General features: G+C 60.5%; 1 protein-coding gene across 4 annotated transcripts in view; it reads left to right on the plus strand.

Moving 5' to 3' along the window:
• The window catches only part of CTTN (cortactin), a 30,782-nt gene extending 18,591 nt beyond the window's left edge, over nucleotides 1–12,191 (plus strand). For all 4 annotated transcript variants that reach the window (XM_043581959.1, XM_043581955.1, XM_043581957.1 and 1 more), the window contains 7 exons: nucleotides 1,228–1,283; nucleotides 3,501–3,570; nucleotides 5,545–5,693; nucleotides 8,070–8,156; nucleotides 9,197–9,341; nucleotides 10,131–10,202; nucleotides 10,979–12,191. In XM_043581959.1, the coding sequence (XP_043437894.1) occupies nucleotides 1,228–1,283; nucleotides 3,501–3,570; nucleotides 5,545–5,693; nucleotides 8,070–8,156; nucleotides 9,197–9,341; nucleotides 10,131–10,202; nucleotides 10,979–11,115 (716 nt within the window). In that variant the 3' untranslated portion in view covers nucleotides 11,116–12,191. The remainder of the gene's footprint in view (nucleotides 1–1,227; nucleotides 1,284–3,500; nucleotides 3,571–5,544; nucleotides 5,694–8,069; nucleotides 8,157–9,196; nucleotides 9,342–10,130; nucleotides 10,203–10,978) is intronic.
• Nucleotides 12,192–22,245: the final 10,054 nt, after the last annotated feature.

Consider the following 22,245-nt stretch of genomic DNA (forward strand, 5'->3'; position numbering starts at 1 on the left):
GCACCCCTCCTTCGTCTACTCCCCCGTTCCCCTCTATCCTTCAGACTTCGGGTTTGGCAAAATGAGGCGGTAGCTCGCAGGTTAATGTCACTCTGACCCCATCGTGTGAGTAGTTTCTGGGATGGGCTGTCTCTGGTCTCCCAGCAGCCTTCTACAGGAGCTCGTGCTGTGGACCGTGACCACTGGGAGCCATTGAACGAGCTGCCTCACTGCCTCTGAGACGGGCGGGGGGGGGGGGGGGGCGTGTGTGGTTCGGCCAGGCCACTAGCCTTAGGCCAGAGGCCAGGTGGCAGCGAGGGGCGTGGGGCAGGCGTGTTCCGTGTGGTCTCTGTGTTTCCTCTGTGGTAGTGTCTTTGGCTGGGGCGGGGATGTGTGTTCTCCATTTTTGGGTGACACCACCTGTGTCACGTGTGACTTCTTCACACAGAGCCGACAGTACGTGCCCAGAGCTGAAAAGGGACAGGGACTTTTAGGCATCGGGAGCCTGAGTGGCAGCTGCCTCTTTTCCTCACTTGATTACAGTCAGGATCTGGACTCAGCCATTCGGGGTGGGACCCCGGCTGGAGAGCAGTGCGGCCCTGGATCCCAAGGCAGAGTTCAGGCCTCTGGTGCCAGTGTTAGCAACGTGTGCCGGGGGCGGGCGAGGGAAGGCGCACCACGCGCTCGGGTTGGTCCGGCACACGGCCTGGACGTGGCCTTGGCTCCGCGTGGCATTGATGCCGCGTGGCGGTGTGACCCTCACGGAGGTCTGCGTTGCCGCGACACGAATATTCGGCTGCCACAATTTCCCCGTGGAATTGTTCTTTCTCGTCAAAAGCAAGAGGAGCCCGCGTCTGAGCCTCCTTGTGGCGCTCAGAGCAGGACGCCGGAAGGAAGGGGCGGGGACGGTCAGCCGTTGCTGGGCGGAGGCCTGTGCTATTGAAGCGGTGCCCTCCCCGGCCCGGGCCGCGGCCCCCTCGCTGTCCCTGCCTGCCACCCCGCACCCTCTGTCCCTCGGGAGAGTGTGGAAAGCACGCACACACGCCTCTTTTCTGCCCGCCCCTCGCCTGCCTGCGTACTGAGTACTGTTGTAGCAACAAAACTCGCCTGGCGAGGCAAGACCCATCGCCTGGCGGTTCTCGTCTCTTTTCGCTCCGGGTGCGTTTTCTTGGGCTCTTTCTGGATCTGCCTGCACGCGTCTCCTGGCGCTCGACCTGAGAGTAAGTGTCGCGTTGTGCCACATTTCAGACTATTCCAAAGGATTCGGCGGAAAATACGGGGTGCAGAAGGATCGGATGGATAAGGTGAGTGGCCCCGGCCCGGGGTGCGGTGTGCTGGGCCCACGGGGGCGGGAGCTTGCGGAGCCCTTGCCGCGCGCCGCCCCGTGGACCGTCGCTGGTGGGTGCTGGGCCCTGTTCTCAGAGGTACCCACACTCGGAACGCTGCTTCCCGGGTGCTGGGCCCCGCACAGCCGTGCTGTGGGGCAGGGAGCAGCCCGGGCGGGCCCCGAGCTCAGCCGCAGCACTATAAAATGCCAAGGCGTGCGGCTGCACTGCCCTCGGAACTCGGACCTTCAGACGCTAGGGCAGCCTGAGGACGTGTGGCCGCGTGAATTCCCATCAGTAGCAAACCTAATCGGAAGTGGAGTCCCTCGGTCACGTGGCCGCAGTAGAAGAGCTCACCGGGCACATGGGGGCGCTGGCTGCCGTGTGGGAGCACGCGCATCCAGAACGCCTGCCTCACTGCAGGGGGCCCGTGGGACAGTGTCCAGAGCCAGCGCGTTGCTCTCACCGGGACTCTGTCCCCTCTGGTGGCTTCAGAGTCTCAGCAAGTCAGTCCTCACACCCGGGGTGGCTGTGGTCCTGCCACGTCAGCATGGACTGCCCGGGCTGTGGCTCCAGTGTCCTCAAAGACCGGTCCCGTGCCCGGCCCGTGGTCACAGGTGGCACGGCCGGTCTTCTGGAGTTCCGGCGGACTCACAGCCGACCACACAGATGTCATCACCCAGGGGACTCCATGCATGACCGTGTGTGGCCCTGGGAGCGAGGGGCGGGGCACGGGCTTGGGGAGGTGTGGTGACTGCCCGGGTCCCAGTAGATGCGTACAAGGGGTTGAGAGCCGGGTGGTGATGCGACGTGGTCCCTGAGTGAGGTGGGTCGCTGGGACTCGGGTCCACGGCGGGAGTGGTGGAGGGGTGCCCGGCAGGTGGGACCAGGGGAGGGGGGTGGAGGGAGGGGGTCGTGGTCAGTGAGGAGGCAGGGCGCGGTGATGGGGAGGCGACAGCCCCCGGGGTGGCGGCGGAGACTACCCTGAGCGGCGTGCCGGGGAATCGGCTGGACGGGGCAGGCCGTGGTGCAGCGGAACCCACAGGGAACAGTCGGGAGGGCGCTGATGCCCTCCTCCCTCAAGGACAGGGCGGGGGCGGGGGTAGCGTGGGGTGTTCTCGAAAGCGGCATGGCCCGCACCGGCAGTTTGGGAGGGGGTGTCCGGGATGGGGCAGGTCTGGTCACACGGCCAGCAGCCGCGCCTTGCAGACGAGGCAAGTGTGGCTCGGTGACCCCTCTGGGCTGCGGGCACCGGGAACGGGGGGCCGCTGGCCGGGGGGGGGGGGGGGGGAGCAGGTGGGCCAGGGGCGCGTGCCCCTCTCAGAGGTTTCCGGCAGCCAGGGGAGCTTGGGTTGCCCTGCTCCCCACCTCGGGGCCCCTTTCTCCTCGTTTGTGCGTCAGAAAACCGGCAGTGTCCTGAGCCTCAGGCCTGTTTCCCTGACAGGGAAACCGAGGATGGCTGGCGCGCTCCGTGAGCCCTTCTGCGCGTCTGGATCCGACAGTCACACTGTCGCTTTGGTGGGACAGTTTGTCCTCCAAAATCGATGAGGCGGTGCGGGGGGGGGGGGGGGGTCTTGTGCCTTGGGAAACGTGGGCGATCAGGCCCAGCGAGGCTTGAACGTGGCCCAGCAGAGACATCGGGGTTCCTGCCGGCTCTCGAGCCCCTCTCCGTGGCCGAGGAGGGGGGTGGGCGAGGGGCTTGGGAGGAGCATACGCTTGGGTTATGATGGCCCGATGCTGGCCGACGTGTAGTTTTGGGGTAGCTTTTTGGCAGGTTTTTTTAGAGCAGTTTTAGCAGACGTGAGAGGACGCTCCAGACGTCTGGCAGACACGCCTGCCCTCACTCGGGCCCACCCTCTCCCCTGACCAGTTATCCGCGCCCCTGCCGGGGCGATGCGTTTGTCATAGCCCCGAACCTGTGCTGACGTGTGCCCGTCGCCCAGGCTCATGTGGCTGAGATCGGGTGCGCTCCTGACGTTGTCCCCCATGTGGGTCCACGTGGGTGCATGATGACGCATCTCCGCCGGTGCAGGGTCCCGCGGGGTCATCTTCCCGCCCTGACGCCGTACCCCAGCGTGATGCCGGGCGGAGAGGTGGGCGTGGGGCCGGCGGGCTCCTGCGTTGCGGTAGGAGCCCGCACGGGCCGTGGAGGGCGAGGGGGGTGCTCCCCTGAGTGTCCTGCTTCTCTCTTGCTAGAATGCTTCCACCTTCGAGGATGTCACCCAGGGGGCCCCTGCTTATCAGAAGACCATCCCCGTCGAGGCAGGTGAGTTCTGGTGGACGGACCCGGCATCGCATGGGGCTCCCGCAGGGGGGCACGGTGCCGGCTGGGAGCGGCTGGGGCAGTGGAGGGCACCCTGGTTCTGCTCCCTCCAGGGACAGCGTTTTGCCCCCCTCGGGCGGAAGGCCAGCCTGTCCCCGCGGACGCCCGCAGGCTCCCGTCAGCCGTGGTGGCAGCCGTCTGGCGACGGGGTCTGTGTTGGGGGCGCCTCCCGAGGCAGGGCTGGGTTAACCGCCCGTCCGCAAGGGCCCTTCTCACTGCCGGGACTGGGTTCTGGGAGGTTCTCCGGTGCCCGCGTCAGCCGCGGCTGTGCTGTGAGGAGTGTGCCGCCTGCCTGCGCAGAGGCTGACGGAGACCTTCCCGCCTCGTCTGTCCCCTGGCCCCGCACAGGGTGCACACGCCCCATCCCCGGAGGTGGCCGCTATGAGAAAAGGTCTCCTTAGGCCCTTCCCTCACGTGGGCCAGGCCCTAGAGAGTTTGTTGAGCTGGGGAAACCGTATGGAAAGGGGCAAGTCGAAGATAGGAAGCTGAGTGTCCCCTTTGCTCCCTGGGTCAGTGTTTCTCAGATTCGGTGGCCTCGGGACACTTGCACACTTGTGGGGATCATTGAGGGCCCCCGAGAGCTTTCGTGTGTGGGGGCTGCGTCTCCTGATCTCTACTGTAGTGAGGTTAAACCAAGAATTTAAGGGGGCGCCTGGGTGGCTCGGTGGGTTGAGCGTCCGCCTTCGGCTCAGGTCATGATCTCACAGTTCATCGGTTGGAGCCCAGTGTGGGGCTCTGTGCCGACAGCTCGGAGCCTGGAGCCTGCTTCGGATTCTGGGTCTCCCTCTCTCTCCACCCCTCCCCTTCTCCTGGTCTGTTTCTCTCTTTCGAAAATAAACATTAAGAGAAACAAAAATCCGAGAATCTCGGATGTTACGAGTGACGATAAAATATTACGCGTTCACGTGATGATATTCTCCGTGGAAAAAGTAAGTACGTTTTCCAAACCGCGTGGAAGCGCGGCATTGGCATTGGCTTAGCGCAAGGTCTTTATTCTCACGGCTGCTTCTGCCTTCAGTGTCTTGTGGCCAATCACGTTTAGGAAGGCGATTGGACCCCCCAGATGCACAGGCGGAGGCGAGAAGGGCGTGGCGGTAGCTCCTCGGGTCCCTGGACGCTCTTTCACGATTCCGGTCTCGGACGGGCGGGGGTTCCCGCTTGTCTCGGGGGTTAGGTGCCCGCACAGAGTGGCCTGGTTCTGTAGCACGCGGTGGGCGTTTGGAAGATACGAGGCCACTGAGTTCAGCTGACCCTTGAAGTGTGGTGTTTCTTTTCATTGTACAAACCCCCAGCTTACGTTCGTTAACGGAATTCTGCGTCTTGTCAGCATCTCCAGGGAAAATCGGGGAAATGTCACGCTCGCGGTAGCGGGTATGAGTTTTCCACAATCGTGACTTTTCTTGAAAGCGTGACTTCGCCGTTGCCCGATAACTGCACACGACGGACTCCGTTCCGTCATTTCAGAGACGTGTCCGCCACAGGCCAGCCCGCGCGTGCTCAGGCCTCGTCGGTTATTTCAGGCCAGAGAACGTTCTGTGGAGAATCAGATCAGCGTGCGCCTCCGCCGCACCAGTGGTTTTCCTCGAGACCACAGGGCTTGCGCCTGCGGCCCCTCCCGCCCGTCTCAGGAGGTGGACAGACGTGTTCTCAGGGCTCGAGATTTACAGCACATGAGTGCTTGCTGTTCTGTTGAGGGCACCCTTAGGGAGGAAGTGCTGCTGTTCGGAACGTGAAACGCTCCAGGTGCGAGGCCTGCGCCGTGCCGTGGTCCTGCACCGCGTGCAGCCGACGGAGTGGCCCGGAGGCGGGCCGCCGGGGCACGCCTCCACGCCCGGTTGGCTCCCGCGGCGCTCCGGTCCAGGGGAGCCGTCGCTGCTCTGACGCCGGCCGTGCCCCTCTCTCCTCCCCCCCCTGCAGCACACAGCAGAACCAGCAACATTAGAGCGAACTTTGAAAACCTGGCGAAGGAGAAGGAGCAGGAGGACAGGCGGAAGGCGGAAGCGGAGAGGGCGCAGAGGATGGCCAAGGAGAGACGGGAGCAGGAGGAGGCCCGGAGGCAGCTGCACGTGAGTCCAGCAGGTCCCGGAAGGACCGGGTTTGAGCCCTGACTGCGGGCTGTGCTCTCGGGAGCCCCGCGGCTTCACCCCACACGTCAGGGAGCCCTTGGCTGCCTGGTGCCGGACGGTCCGCCGTGCTGCTGACCCGCAAGCCCGCCCGCCGCTGAGCCCTGTCCCGATGTGCCCCTGGCCGTGTCTGTCCCGACCCGTCGCCTCTGGACCTCTCCCCCCGGGGAGAGGGCCGAGGGTGCGAAAGGAGCCCCCCGTGCAGCGGCCGCCCTGCTTTCTGCTTCTTGGGTGACCCTTGCGGCTTTCTGTTCCTGGTCTGTTGCTGTCGCCTGTGTTCTGTGTCCTGCGTGTCGCCAGAGAAGGTGGGGGCGGGGGGCGGACGCGAGCAGGCGGGCGTGGGCCTCGTCCCGTCCTCGGCCTTCTCTGCGTGGACCGGACGTCCGTGGCACGTCACCCACTGGCCAGGCAGCCTGTGCGCCACGGCCCCACGGCCCCCCCTGTGAACGGGCGCGGAGGAGCTCACCGCCGCTCTCTGGAGGGCTGCTACGCGGAGTCAGAGGGCACGGGAGCGGTGTTTAGTTCCGTGGGCCCTTCCTCCCCAGATCGGTGGTTTGGGCCCCGAGAACCCCCAGCGAGGAGAGACGGGTGGGGGAGAGCGTGAACGCGCACCAGGCACCCGAGGCACGAGCAAGCCCCGAAAGTTGCAGTGCGCGCAGGGTGACAGCGCGTTGGTGTAATTGCTGCTTTTTTTGTTTGTTTATTTTTTTATGTTTATGTCTTTACTTTGAGAGGGAGACAGAACACAGGTGGGGGAGGGGGAGAGAGCATCCCAAGCGGGTTTGGCCGGAGGGCTGCGCCCCTGACGTCCCGCCTGTGCTGTGGGCGCAGAGCCCGATGCGGGGCTTGAACTCTCGAACCGCGAGATCCTGACCTGAGCCAAAAATCAAGCGTTGGACGCTTAACCGACTGAGCCACCAGGCGCCTGTGTTGCTTTTCTTTCCGCAAGCGATTAACGCCTTCCTCACGTTACGCCTCGAGGCTTTAACCGCTGAGGCCTGTCAGCGCCCGCCCGCCCGTAAGGTTCAGAGGAGCGGGCGGCTGGAGAAGGGCCGCGTCCGCCGTTCTGCCGCACTCGCGCCTTTGCTCCGAGCCCCCCGCCGCCCCTTCGGCCGTGTCGTCCCCGCTTCTGGCCCCTGCCCTGTCGTCTGCTCCTCCCCGTGCGCGACTGCCAGCCCAGCGCCCCTCACCCCAGAGTCCTCTTGGCTGTGGGAGGCTCCCGTTGGCCGGCGGGCCGGGCTTCGCGAATCCACGCGTGCCGGGCCGTCGGGTCTCGGTAGCTCCCACGAGAAGGGCGTGCGGCCAGGCGCTTTGACGGGCGGAGCCTCGTACATCGACTCGCACTCGGGCGGCCCGGACACAGGCCTCACCGTGGGTGGTCCCAAGCAGCCTGTGCGCTTGACGGACGGTGCTGCCGCTCCCTGGCGCGTGGCCCCGGGGCGCCGGCCGCCCTCTCTGGGTCTCCGTCTCAGCAGTTCGTTCACGACGGCCCCACCGCGCAGGCTGGCAGCCGGCGCTGCCTTCCTGGGGCCGCCACACCCCACGGTCACGGCCGCGGTGGAGGCAACACGCGTTTATCCTCTCTCGGCTGTGGAGGCTCCAGGGGGCCATCCGCCCCCTCGCCTTCGCCCGCTTCTAGAGGCGCCCGCCTTCCCTGGCTCGGGGCCCCTTCCAGCCTCCGCTCCCGGGACCGCGTGCCCTCGTCCGCCTCGCACGTGCCTGCCTCCCTCCGGGAAGGAAGGAGCCCTGTGGTTCCATCGGGCCCCGGGGAGCCCGCGGCCGTCTCTCGTCTCCTGTCGAACCTCTTACACCCTCGGTCCCTCTGGCCGTGTGAGGTCCCCCCCTCCCCGGGATCTGGGGGACGTGCCGTCCGCGCCTTCGAGGCGCCGCTATTCTGTTCTCCGCTGTCCACCTTCTGGCCCCAGGGATTCCCGTGCGCGTCCCCCGCGCAGAGCACGCTCACCCCGTTTTCAGGGCCCCAGAAGCGTCCGTCATTCCAGCGTGAGCTCAGAGCCGCGACATCCTTGTCCGAACCCCTAGATCGGTGTGTGCGGGGCGCGGGGCGGCCGTGCTGCTGCCGGGCTCTCTGCACGGCTGTGCCCACCCTCTTCTGCCCGTGGTGGCGGCTGCACCCCTGACGTCCCGTCTGTGACCATGCCTGACCTTCACGCCCCCTTGTTCTCTCGGTCCCAGCTGCTTGTCTCCGTGCTTAGTCCTCCCCGCACTTGGCTGTAGTGTGCGCTCGGCTGTGGCCTTTCCCTGGGAAGTCCTGCTGTGGAGGCGGCCTGGTGACGACCCTTCCTTGTCTCTCGATTACAGGAGCAAGCCCAAGCCCAGAAGCAAACCCCCCCGTCTCCCACCCCTCAGCCGGCTGAGGAGAGGCCGCCCTCAAGCCCCGTCTATGAGGTTGGTGTTGCCATTCAGTTGGCGAACGAGTCTCTGACTCTCCAGAGACGCCCTTCCCCTGTCGAAGCCACCCTGCACGGGGAGGGACCCCCACATATCCCGTTTGGTGCCTGACCCGAGAGGGTGGCCTGGAGAGTAGCCTTCATGAGCGCTGGGGGGGGTGGGGGGCACAGTGCTCAGCTGGTCCGTCGCCTCCGGTAGATCCCCTGATGCCGTGGATGTGGGTTCTGGTCTTCATGTCACTTACTCTGTGTCCCGGCACCCACCTGCCACCCTCCCCGTGACCTGGCTTCGCCGGCCGCCCTCCCCGCTCTCCTTCCCTCAGTCCCCCTCGCACACTGTGTTCCCCAGAGACTGTCCTCGGCCCTTACTCCTCAGTCTCGTCGTCGGTGCCTCGTGACCGCCCACCTGTGCCCCAGAACCCGTGTCTCTGAATTACTGGGCTCTCTGCCTCTCGGGGGCACCCCTGGCCCCGGGCCCATGACCACTCCTGGCCGAGCCCTGCATGCCGTCCCCTGCATCCCCGCGGCCACTGCCCCGCTTCCCGTGCCCACCTTCTCAGCAGGAGGTCGTCAGAGGCCACTGGGGCGTGAGGGACAGAACGCAGCTCAGCTCAGCTGAGTCTTGAGGGGGTGAGCCGTCTGGGTCGCTCGTGAACCCGGGAGAGCGTCAGACGGCGCGTCTGGGTCCTGGGGCGGGGGGGGGGGGGGGGGGCAGGGTCACGTGGCCACCGGGGCCCTGTCCAGGCTGCCTCTCCCTCTGCACGGCGGCCGTGCCCCCTGGACTCGTAGGCCCTGCAGCCCTACTTGCGGGCGTGGGGGGCCCGTGATGGGGGGAAGTTACTCGGCAGGAAATGGCACGTGGCCCCTTCACGCTGCTTCGCCGCGACTGGAGTCCGAGTGTTCTTTGAACGTCAGCGGGCGCGAGGCCTCCTCGTTCGCGCGCGCACGTGGCCGATCCCGCTAGGACTGAGACAGAGCTGCGTGTCGGGACTCGTTGCCGGCCACAGCAGATGTCTCCTCGACGCTCCCCTCCCCCAGGACGCGGTTTCGTTCAAGGCTGAGCCTCAGCCCACGTACAGCGTGGAGGCCGCCGACTACCGAGAGGCTGGTGGCCAGCAGGGCCTGGGCTACGCCCCGGACGCCGTCTATGAGGCCGCGGAGGCCTCGGGCCACTATCAAGCAGGTATGGGCGCAGGGGCGCCTGCCACGCCCCCCTCTGCCTCTGCTCCTTCGCGAGAACGTCCGTCACCCTGTTGCCTGGCCCCTTCCACCTTCCCCCTGCTTGTGGGGTGTCCACCCCCCTGCCGGGAGGGCACCCGACCTCTCGGGTGTGGTTTCTGGAAGGCCCTGCTGCTCTGGGGCGGCCCGCGGGGCCGAGTGGGAAGCAGGGGCCTCTGCTGCTCTCTCTCCAAAGTGGCAGCTGGCGACAGCCGGGCTCCGGGAGGCCGGAGTGTCTTGAGGTTTTCGGGAACAGCTTCCGTACACCCCGAAGAGTTTACAGACGCTTCGGCGGGACGAACACCGAAATCGGTCTCTTATCTTTAAAGACGAGATTTCGTTCAGTATGTTTGGACAGATTTAACCTGAATCCATCAGACAGCACACCTCACGATGGAGTCTTAACTTTTCCCCAAGCGTGACTGGGGGCATTTGGGCAGCACGGTCCCCCCGCGGCTCGCCAGTCACTTAACCACGACGTGACCCTTCCTGAAAGTACTAAATCTTTAAACCTTCAAAAACCATTCTCTGAAAGCCGTCACGGTACCCGTCCGGGTCACCGTGCGCGCCTGGTGGTGTCGGCTTTGGGAAGGGGTGGGTTTGTTCCTCAGAAGCCGGAGTCCTTCCTCCTGAATCTCGCCCGGCACCCCCCGCGGCCTCTCCCGCCCGGAAGGCCTCGCGGACAAGAAATTAACGGCGGACGGCTCCGTGGCGCTGCCCTTACCCCTCAGCTCTTGTCTTGGTTTATTTTTAGAGGAGAACACCTACGACGAATACGAAAACGACCTTGGGATCACGGCTGTCGCGCTCTACGACTACCAGGCTGGTGAGATGCCCACGTGCCCATTGGTAGTCGTTTCCACAGCCACTCCGCTCTTGGGAGTTTGACTCCGAGAGCGTTGTTAACAGCCTTTAAAAGTTTGGGATGATCTCACGGTCACAGAAATGCCCCCTCTCTCTGCATTTCCGCACCTCCCCGAGCCTCCCGTCACTTGTGGCCGCAGTGTTGTCCCTGCGCCTAGAGACCCCAGTGTGAATTCCCCAAGACCAAGGATGCTGCCCAGACTAAAGGCACGGTCCCCCCTCCGAGTGAGACGGTCGGCACTGAGATGCCAGGATGCCTGCGGTCTAGCCACGTTTTCCCGGCCGTCCGGGCACCTCGTGTCCTGTCGGGGCCGCTTCCCTCCGCTCCGCATCACCTCACCGCCTCTCCTCCCGGGCCGACCCCCAGCCGGCCTGAGGCCATGCTCCTGTGAGGGGGCGGCCACGGACAGTTTCCTGCTCCCCTCCTGTGGTTTGCGGACGTGCCCACGCGCTTGGGTGCCTGGGTGTGGGTTTTGTGAAATTGGGCGTCTGTAATTTGCACGACCTGGTGGGTTTATCCTGGTGCTGTGCCGCGCGGGCTGCCGTCTGGGCTCCCCTGTGCGCCCCGTGAAAGTCCCCTGTGCGGTGGGAGAGTGGGCGGAGCCTGGCGTCCGGAGCCTGGGCGCGCGTGCGGTGCTGCCCGGCCCGGGTGCAGAGGTCCAGGTGTCTGCCCGGCGGGGCCCGTGGCGGGAGACCCTGCGGTTCACCGTCCTTTCTCTGCATCCTCCTCTTTCCTAGCGGGTGACGACGAGATCTCCTTCGACCCCGACGACATCGTCACCAACATAGAGATGATCGACGACGGCTGGTGGCGGGGGCTCTGTAAGGGCAGGTACGGGCTCTTCCCGGCCAACTACGTGGAGCTGCGGCAGTAGGCCCGCCGGCCCCGCGCCACGCGTCGCTCCCGCCGTCCGTGGGTTTCCGGGGCCGGGAGGGCCGTGGACGTGCCGCTTTTATATTTAATACTTCTGCTGATGCTTTTGGAAATGTTTATGCCACAGAATTTGCTAATATATTGTAATCACGTTCCTTAGGAGGACTTTGGTCATTGATTTTACGCATTCGAGGTATTTTCTTTCTTTTTCTTTTTCTTTTCCTTTTTTTTTTTTTTTTTTTTTTTTGCCACATTGTCACATGGAGCCATTTGGGGGACCGTTAGTTCTCCTGAGGGCGTGGTATTGTCCTCGCCCCTCGGCGGCGGCGTTCGGGGCCCCTGACGGACGTGGTCGTGTGGGTGTCGGGTGGGGCTGGCCGTCCCAGGAGGAGGGAGGCCTGACGGGAGGTCAGGACCAAGGTGGGGGTAGAGGGCGGTGGCTGTGTCTCCAGATGGGAGCCCCCTGTGCTGGGAGGCCCCCGGGGCTCGTTCCCCAGGCCCAGTCCCCCTCCCGCCGCCCTCCCCCGACTGCCGCCACCCGCCAAGCGGCGTCCCCAGTGTGTTACCGGAGGGCCGCCCCTGGCCGCACGCGGCTCTGCGTCTGTTGCGTGAGAAAACGGCCACCGCTGCGGGCAGGCAGGTGCCTTCTCTGCCGGAAACTGCCAGAAGCGTTCTCCCTGTCGAGGCACCCCTGCGCTTTGTGCCAAAATGCCGTGTCAGGGCGCTAGGATGGGACTGGCGGACTCGGCTAGGAAGCGGAGCGGAGGGGGCCTTCTCCCGGCCAGGATGTCCCCCGCGGGTGCTGCACGGGGGGCCGCTGCCCTCCTGGGGGCCTGGCGGCCGGGTCAGCGCCTGCCGCGGTCACAGTGGTGTCTTCCCAGGTGTGTGGGGGGCGGTCTCCGGAGCTCGAGACGTCGGCGTCCGTTTCCTGGAGTGCGTTTCTGCTTAGTCCTCGCTTTACCACGGTTAGGTTGGGTTTTATATGCAATTAATGTATCTAAGTGTCTGTAGCACACGTCCTAGGTGTGGTTTTTTTTTTTTTTAATTAAATATTCAAAATAAACTTTTTTTGATCCACTTGCTTGCTGATTTTGTTTTGGGATTTAGTCACTTAGGTGGCTCCCTGACCCCTGACCCTGTAATTTCTCAGCTCTAGACCAACTAAGGATCCCCGTTTTAAGAGGCACTTTTTATGAGGGAACTGTATTTATGCTCTGACGTTGTCAGGTTTTTGGACGAGGATTCTAAGCAAAATAGAAAACGTTCCTTTAGAAATCCATTTTTTGAACTATGCTTCCGAAACCCCGAGATGGTTATCGTGCGGCCCAGGCTCCGTTTTCCTTTGGGGTGCAGCAAATCGAGGTCCAAGAGAGCAACACTCGTGAGCAGAGGGGCCGGTGGACGCGAGGCCTGGCTCCTGGGCCTGCCCTGGGCCGACCGCTGGACACGGTAACCTAGAAGCAGCCGGTGAACACGGGGCGTGCGGAGGCTGGCGTGGACCTGCCCGGGTGGACGGCTTCGGTGAGCAGACGTGGGCCGCCCAGCTGAGAGGCGGTCCACTCCTGGTCATGTGGGTTTGTGCCGTGGAGCCGTCCCCCCTCGCCGTCTGGTGTGGAGGGGCCACGTGCTGTCCGCAGACCTGGCCCCCCAGAGGCCACGGCCAGAGGCAGGCCTCCCCTGGCGGGCGTCTCGTGTGGCAGGACAGGGCTTTGAGACTTCTGGAAAAGCTGCCCTCGCCGCCCCTGGAAGACCCGGGGGGTTGGGGGGGGGCAGCACAGATCACAGACCATCCAGATTCATGCGTTTTTCCTTTTTTCAGGAGCTGGTGTCCCCCACCGCCCCGGGGTAGTGGTAGGGACCTCGTGCGGGAGGATCACAGGGGGGTCTGTTCTTCTGTGTGTGTTTCACTCGGCATCACGTCCCCCGGGTCCGCAGCCACGTTGTGGCAGGCATCAGGGTGTCCCTCCTTGTCAGGGCCGAGTGACAGTCCAGGGTGGGGCCAGACCTCGTCCATCCGCTCGTCTGTTCACGGACATTGGGCTTGCCTCCGCCTGTTGGCTGCTGTGTTCCTGTTTCCTCACGCACCTGCTCCGTCCGGCTGCCCGGCCCACCCCAGTCCGCCGACGCCCCCTCGGGGATCCCCGGGGGCTGGGACCGGAGCTGCATCTTACCCGACGTGCCCCCAGGTTCTGCTGCCACATCTGTCCTGGGAACGTTCTCAGCAGCCGCTCCCGGGACCCCTGTTCTCCTGTCCCCTCTTGGTCCTGATGCGTGATACTCTCTCCTCCGGACTTTTAAATGGCGGGGTGCCCCAGGGCTTTGTCCTCGGACACGTTCCTGGCCTGCAGACACCCACGCTTGGGGACGATCCTGCAGACGGGCCTCCCCGTCCAGATGCCGAACCGCCTTCTTGCCGTCCCCGTGCGGCCGGACTCCAAAGCTGACCCCACGCCTGCCCCTCCTGCGGACCCTCGACTCCGCAAAGGCAGCTCCATCCTTCCCTTTCTGACGCCTGCAGCCTTGGGGTCACCCTGACTTCTTCCTTCTCCCCTCTGGCCCATCTGCTAGCCGGCTGGCCGCCGTGACGGGGAGGCATGGTCCGCCTTCCTGCTCCCACCCCGTCCAGGTCCCTCCCAGCCGCGGTTCCGACCTCCCCTGCCCTCTGAAGACGTTTCCAACGTGAATTCACATCCCTCCTGGGACTCTGAACCCCAGAGCAGCTTCTGTTTCCCTGGGAGTCAGGCTGCGGTCCTCACCAAGGGTCCCGAGGCTGACCGCCCCTCCCTCTCTCCCTCCTGATGAGCCAGCACGTCGCTGCCTCAGGGCCTTTGCACTTTGGAGTGTTCCTTCTGCCAGTGCCCCCAGGCTCACTCCCTCCCCCCCCCAGCCGGTGTTCCCTCAAAGTCTACTTAAATCTGTGGGTCTGCCCAAACCTAGCCCCCACCCCTTTCCCTTCTCTTTATCACAGCAGACAGTACTTACATCACATTGTGTGGTTTGTTTTTGTTTTTTCTTGAGATTATATTTTTAAGTAATCTCTACATCCAGTAGCAGGACTCAAACTCACAACCTCGAGATCAAGAGCCACGTGTTCTACCGACGGAACGAGCCAGGTGCCCCTGCATGATTTTTAAAACCAGGTTATTGAGATACAGTTCACAAATCTCACGAGTCCCCCATCTCAGGCACGTAGGTGGGTGGTTTTCAGTGCGTTCAGGTTTATGAGCCGCATGTCAGAATCCCCCCCCCGTCTCCCAGAGAGAACCCCTGCGCCCATTGGCGGTCACTCCCCAACCCCTGCCCCAGGCACCCAACTCCCTTCTTTTCTGGGTTTGCCCTTCCTGGACATTCCGTGTCCGTGGAATCCGCACCGTCTTTTCTGAACGGGAGCTGTGCCCTGTCTCCCGCCTGTGCCGTGGGCTCCGTGTTACCGACTCACCGGACCTGTTCCGTTCACCGTGTCAGAGAAACGCCATACGTTGTTAATCCAGAGTGTTTTTTAAGCAGATCTTTCTGGCCCCCAATAAGTCGATTCAGAAGTTGCCTCTGAGTATCGTTGCCAGGGGAGAGGCCGGGTTCCTATAGGCGGGGGTGGAAGGAAGGCGAGGTAGAGGGTCCTGGGAGGCCTGTGTGCACACCGGCCCTTTTTACGACTTACTTTGCTGTACTGGTTGCGAATTGCAAATCCCATAGTATAAAAGCATTAGGAGTTGATGTCCAAAAGCACACAGACAGTGCCACACGGCCCGTCGTGGAAAACGAAACCTCTTCCCCCTCTGTCCTCTCCTTCGTGCCCTGGAGGTGATTCTGTCAGCGACTTGCGGGAAGGGGTCTCCGTATACAACTGCACGTGTAGAACAAGTGAGTTTTTTTAACACGCACAGAGGTTCACACGGTGTTTTGCCGAATGTAACTTGCTCTTCCGTTTTATTTTTATTTGTTAAGTTTGTTTATTTTGAGAGAGATCGCCCACGCGGGGGAGGAGGGGCAGAGGGAGGGAGAGAGAGAATCCCAGGCAGGCTCCACGCTGCCAGCGCAGAGCCCGATGCGAGGCTCGAACCCTAGAACCGGAGATCGCGACCTGGGCTGACGCCGAGAGTCGGAGCGAGCCTCCCAGGCGCCCCTGCAACTTGCTTCTTAAACAATACGTTTTGTCGGGCTTTATTACATCTTTTTGTGTCCCCTGTGCAGAATCTCACTTGGGAACGTGGCGATTAGGCGAGCCCCACAGATGGATGTTTATTTTGCTGTCACGGACGGTGCCTCTCGGTGTCCTGGCATTCCTGGGCGCAGGCGTCCGGAGGGTGAGCGATCGGAGGGGGTGGCTGAGTGCCGGAGAGACCACTGCTTGCCTTTCCCCCACTTCCTAGTCACCCATCTCAGTTGTCTTCAGAAGTGCAACCCGGTTAAAAGACCGTATTTCCCATCACTTACGCGACGAGGCTACGTGAGTGGTTTGGAAGTGAAACCTGGTTGTGGAGGATTTCTGGGGACGGTCCTTGCAGAGGGGACTGACGGTGGGAGTGTCTTTTGACCTCTCCCCTCTCTCCGTGTCTCCTTTCTGTTGTCTGGAATGTGGGTGTGATGGCTGGAGCTCTGCCAACTCTAGTGGACTACGAGGCACCTCAACGGTACTTTCTGAGGATAGTGCAACAGAAAGATAGAAAGAGCCTGGGTTCATGACGACACCAAGGAGCTGCCCCGTTGGTTTTGCACGCTTCGGAACCTTTTTTTGTTGGCTTGTGTGTTCTGATGAGGCAGAGAGAGAAACTTTTATTCCGTCTAAACCATTGTCATTTCTGCTGTAAGCGCGAACAGCTTCCCAGCTGATTCGCCGGGTCCGCGAATATGAAATTTCCCTCTGAAAAGGTTTGCATTAGCCTCCACGTGAGAACACGTCTCTTCTTTGGCCGAACTCAAGTGTTGTAACAACGTGAGATCTCTGACAGTCTAGTAAGCGGAGATGCACATTCTTGTTTCTTGGGCTTCATTTTACCCTCAGTGGTCGGTCCCCTTCTTTCCTTCCTTCTCTGTCCTTTTCATCGTCTGTTTGCTCCATACTCACGAGTGACTCACGACGGGCTCATGGTAAAAATTCAAAACAAGGGCTTTCGGTCCTGGAAATACCGGGGACTAGACGTCATGACACCCGTCCTGCCACAAAACACCTGAAGCGTGAGATGAGTTGCAACAAACCTCTTTTACACATAGAGCTGAGCCTGTAGGAAGGTCGAGGACCTCTTCAGGGGCCAGAGCAGAAGAAGCAGCAGGAGCAGAACAGAAGGCTCGCCCTCGAGGTCTGAGTAGCGTGAGGTCATCGGTCACAGCCGGCGGAACCGACAGCCGAGGGGTTTGCGCGCACACGGGGGCGGGAGGTAAGGCTCCCGGCCGAGCAGGGTGCACGCAGCCCTGGGCAGAGGAGCCCAGTGAAACCGGGGCCCTCAGCGGGGAGGCATCTGCCCATTGGCAACGCTGGAGACCGAAGTGACTTGTCTGTCTGGCCCTCAGATCTGGGCTGGGGAAAAGAGGTTGTGTGACGTTTGGTCAGTGCAGCTGAAACGGGCGTCTGGGTGGCGCGGTTGGTTGAGCGTCCGACTGTGGCTCGGGTCACGATCTTGTGGTTTGTGAGTTCGAGCCCCACGTCAGGCTTCTCCCTGACAGCTCGGAGCCTGCTTGGGATTCTCTGTCTCCCTCCCTCTCTGCTCTTCCCCCGCCCACGCTCGGTCTCTCTCTCTCTCAACAATCAATAAGTATTAAAAAATCCTTTTCGAGAATTAGGGATGCGGGGATAAGGAGACAGTCTCTGCAGGTCCATAGCGAGCGGAGTAGTGGTTGCGAGGGGCTGGAGGACGGGGGAAGGGGGGAGCGACTGCCATTGGCTCTCGGGTTTCCTTTTGGGGCGGTGACGTCCCCACACTCGATGCAGGTGGAGGTCGCACGACATTGTGAATGCACTACGTGCCGTTGGCTTGCACGCTGAAATGGCGCATGGTCTGAGGGGAAGAGGTCCTCTGAGTCCTGTCGTTCGTCACCACGACGACAGGCGGGCAGTCCTGTTACCGTGTGACAAGTAGGGGTGCCGTGGGCAGCCCGGGGGGTGGGGGGGCAGCCGGGCAGAGCCACGGACAGACTGTGGGATGAGGTCAGGCCGGAGCTGAGTGTTAGAGGACAAGTACAGGAAAGCCAGGCCCAGCGGGGCAGCCCGCGTGCCAGAGGACAACACGGGAGCTGGAGACACAGGCAGGGCCGGTCATGAAGGGCTTTACGCGCCAGTTAAGAGGATTGGGCTCTGTTCGAAGTGCACCCAGGGGTTTTTGCAGACTTTTAAGCCCTGAAGATCCCATCTGTTTTCCGGAAGGATCATTTAGGCATCTTGATGCCCACGTGATACCCGACTTCTTGGCCCCAGAGTCCTGAAAGACGAAGGTCATAAATAAAACTAAAGTTTTGGGATTTAACCCTGTGTGTTTCAGGGGTTCTTACTACCTCTTGCCATGTGTCCTTGGGGAAAAAAAATAAATAAAGGCCTCATGTTCCATTTACCGCAAAGAAAACAGTAATATTTATGTTGGTACGCAAAACGAAACATTTTTCAGTTGGCAGGAATGTGTGGTTGGAGTTGATGTGCGTTCTGCACCCTGTTCCATTGATCCCTTTGTCTTTCCATCAATACCACAGTCTCGATTATAGCAGCTCTAAAGTAAGTCTTGAAATCGGGTAAACCGATTTCTCTCACTAGCCTTCCTTTCCAAATTGTTTTAGCTATTGTAGTTCTTTTGCTATCCTGTATAAATTTAGAACCGTCTTGTTGACATCCACAAAAAAATCTTGCTGGGATTTGGGTAGGAATTACGTTAACACTTACATAGCGTCTTCACTAGGTAGAGCCATCCCCTATAGAAACACGGTATTTCCCTCCATTTCTTTACATTTTCTTTCATCTATTTCACCAGCTTTTTGTAGTTTTCAGGATAGAAGTCTTGCGTGTGTTTGGCCAGATCTACATTTACGTTTCATTTATTTTTTCGCAGCCATGAGCTACATTTCCGTTTTCAGTACACACGCATCCGTTGGTAGTCTATGGAAGGGCAGTGGATTTTTGTATGTTTATCTTATATCTTGCAACCTTACTGAGCTCCCTCAGAAGTTCTAGACACTTCCGTGGGTTTTTTCAGTTTTTTTTTTTGTAGATTCTTTGGGATCTTCTGTGTAGACAATCACCTGCAAAATGAGACAGTTGTATTTTTTCCCTTCCCAGTCTGTGTGCCTCTTCTTGCCATATCACCTCAGCTAGAACGTCCAGTGCTGTGCCGAGAGGAGTGACAGCACACGTCCTTGTTTCCAGCCTTAGGAGGAAAGCACTCAGTCCTTCACCATCAAGTGCAGTGTCACCTGTCAGTTTTTGGTAGATGCCCTTTACCCCTTTGTAACAGAATTGACTAAGTGGGTTTATGGTCCTACCTTCATCCGTGAAGCGCAATGGTGAGGTCACAGCCAGCCCCCGAGATGACTCCAGTACTCCTTGCCTCCTTGTACCGTGTCCTCGTGCAGTCCCTGCCTCCCAGAACGGGGCAACCTGCGTAACAATAGGACACCGTGAACGTGGCAGGTGCCACCTCCAGACGGGAGGTCGTAGGAGACACGGCAGGCCCTGCCTTGCTCTCCTAGATCACGGGCTCTCAGAGAAGCCGGCACCCTGTCGTGAGGAAACTCCGACAGCCCTCGAGGCCAGGGTGGCAAGGGACCGAGGCCTCCTGCCATCAGCCCTGTGAGTGCGTCACCTTGGAAACCAACCGTCCGTGCCCAGAAAATCTCGGTCAGCACCTCAACCGAAGCCTCGCGACAGCTGCTGACCCACGACCGCCCTGCTAACCTGGGTCCCAAGTTCCTGGCCTAGGGAAACAGCAGGAGATTCAATCAGTGTCTGTTGCTACTTTAGGCCACTAAACTTGGGGGCAGTTTGTAAGGTGGCAACACGTAACCATGGAGATGTTTTGAGTTTCTCATTTGAATCCAGCAAAGAACGGGCAAGGGCTCCCTCGCAGAAGATGTGGCCGTGCCGACGGGTGTCCCCGACACCGTTCGTGAGGGGGCAGCCGTCAGGCCCTTCGAGGACTCAAGAAAGTGGCTCAAACGCCCTTCACCCCCACGGTTTACTTGTAGGGATTTACCCTGGTTATGCTTCGTGTGCGTGGAGCAGAGATGACCGCTGTGCCCATCCGCGGGGCCTGCGGGACGGTGCCAAACACCGGCGCCGAGGAGCCGGGCGCCTGGGAGCCGTCGCCAAGATGCGCGTCAGCTGGCAGGCACGCTGTCCTGGGGGCAGCGGCCGGGTCCTTCCCAGGAGCCCGGAGATGCCGTGTCCTTCGGCTCCACGACTCCGGTCCTGAGTGAGCTCCCCTACACGCGCACTTGGGGGTATTCACGGCAGCCCTGCTCGCTTTTTTTTTTTTTTTAAATTCTGGAATAATTTTATAGAAAAGTTGTGAATTATGATACGAGGAATTCTTACATACTCCCTGCCGATTTCCCCTAAGATTAACCTCTTATCCAACCGCGGTCCCCTCATTCAAACTGAGAAATTAACGTTGGTACAACACCATTCACTAAATGGCAGCCTTTTTTTGGATTTAAATTTTTCCACGAGTGTCCTTTTCTGCTCCAAGATTCAACGTAGGGTCCCACGTTACGTTTAAAAAACCATTTTTTTTCTTAACAAAAAAAACCCAAAAGATGTATTGAGACATAATTTGCTTACCGTGCAACTCACCTATATAGTGCACAGTTTAACGGCTTTTAGTGTAGTCGCAGAGTTACGGGAATATCACCTCTGTCTGATTCCAGAACATTCTCGTCACCCAAAAAGCATCCCCATGCCTGGCAGCAGCCAACCCCCCCCCCCCAGCCCCCGCCACCCACTCATCATCTCCTGTCTGTCTCTGAATCTTCCTGCTCCAGACATCATGTAAATGGGATCATACAACACGTGGTAATTCGGGGAAGGCTTGTTTCATTCAGCATGATGTCGAAAAGCATTGTTTTTATAGCAAAAAAAAAAAAATAAAAATAATGTGAAGATTAATCGACAGATGAAGGGATACATCAATTTTGATATATTCCTATAATGAAATAGATTCAACTGTGAACATGAATGATTTCGAGCTGCATCTGTTGTGTTTGATCAGCCTCAAAAGTGATAATTGAAATAAGCCAGCTGCGGGATTCACGATTGCCGATAATTATACTATCGATGATGATGCTAGCCACTGGTTAACTGGCTGGGGACTCAGCGTCAGGCACTGTTCTCTTGATGAGGATTGCTAACCGATCATGCATGACGTACAGACAGTTTCTGTCAAGTTTTATTTATTTTTATTATTTATTTTTTGGAGAGCGTGCGAATGGGGGGGGGGGGGAGGGGCGGAGAGAGGGAGACACAGAATCGGAAGCAGGCTCCAGGCTCCCAGCTGTCAGCACAGAGCCCGACGCGGGGCTCGAACCCACGAATGTGAGATCACGACCTGAGCCGAAGTCGGACGCTCAGCCGACTGAGCCCCCCAGACGCCCGTATAAGGTTTTAAAATGTGCATGGTGCTACCACATATCATTTATGGGCACATGCGTAAGCGATGCGCATGTCGCGACATGCAGAGAGATGATAAACACCGAGTTCAGGGCAGTGGCTACGTCTGGGGTGGAGGGAAGGAGGTGGAATCAGGAGGGACGAAAGGGACGAGCGTCCCGGTAACGTCCGACGTCTCAAGCTGGGCGGTGGACGTGAGTGTTCGCTGCTCCCCGTCGTCTGTTTCAGACCGATCGGTTTCATAATTTTGAAAGGAGCAAGACTAGTACAGAGCAGTGAGTAGAGTGAGCTATATTTGGGTTTTTAAAATGATTCATACGCATATGCTTGCAGATGTATGCACCAGGCCAGGGAAGGATCACAAGGAATCCTTAATAGGCGAGAGCTTTGGGGAGGCACCCTGGGGTTCGGGAAGCCGGCGGGGAAGGGAGACACGCTCTTGCCTGATACTTTCCTGAGTTTCATTCGACACTTGATTAACAAGAGGATCCCATCTGTCTCTGTTTATGCCCGCTGGCAGTGGTATGCCATTTCCCAGGCAAGACCTCGTGTGCCCCCACCGGTTCCTGGGGCCTCAAGGATCGTCAGTCCATATCTCAGATGAGACCGCTGAGGAGCCCAGAGGTTGCGGGGTTCACTGGTGGGTGACTGGTGGGTGGTGCAGAGGGGGGCCGGGCGGCTGGTTCCCAGGCGAAGTCCCACGCTGAGCAGTGAAACTCGCTGGGTGGGTTTCCTTGGCACAGGACGGAAGTGGCCTCAGGCTCCCGGTGCCCTCCCTCGGGGCATTCAGCTTGGCTCCGTGAGCTGTTCTCCGAGGCGTCCACACGCAGACCTCAGTGACCTGCGGGCCACAGCCCCTGGGGGAGTGGGGCACGCACTCAGCCCTACACAGCCACGTGGGACTTGCTGGAGTGGCAGCGACCCCTGACACTGCACAGAGGGTTGGGGCAGGTTTATTTTGCAGGGGTCGCTTTGGAGAAGGGACTTGCAAACTCCAGCAGGCACCAGGGTCACCTGGAAGGCTTGTTAGCCTGCGTGGCTGGGTCCTGCCCCAGAGCTGCTCGTTCTGCGGGTGGGGGAGGGACAGACGTTTGCGTTCCTCCCCATTTATTTATTTATTTAGAGAGCATGAACAAGGGAGGGGCGGGGGGGTGGGGGAGAGAGAATCCCAAGCGGGCTCCACACTGGAGCCTGACCTGGGGCTCGAACCCACGAGCCGCGAGATCATGACCCGGGCTAACACCGAGAGCCAGACGCTTAGCCGGCTGAGCCACCCAGGTGTCCCAAACATTTGCATTTCTAACCCGGTCCCAGGTGACTGACCCTGATGCTGCCGGTCCAGGGACCAGACTTGGGAGACCCACTGCCTTAGACCCTCCCCTGCTGTGCTTTGTAGACCGACGGAGGCACGGGGGACAACGTTCCGGGCACTGGCAGTTCCAGAAAGCAGATGTACAAGCTGCCCGTGCCACAAAGTCACCTGTGCTCCAGGCTGTCGCCACCCACCTCTCACCCACGCCTGCCGATTGTGGACAGGGGATGCGAGGG

The sequence above is a fragment of the Prionailurus bengalensis genome, chromosome D1, assembly GCF_016509475.1.
Source record: "Prionailurus bengalensis isolate Pbe53 chromosome D1, Fcat_Pben_1.1_paternal_pri, whole genome shotgun sequence".
Lineage (NCBI taxonomy): Eukaryota > Metazoa > Chordata > Mammalia > Carnivora > Felidae > Prionailurus > Prionailurus bengalensis.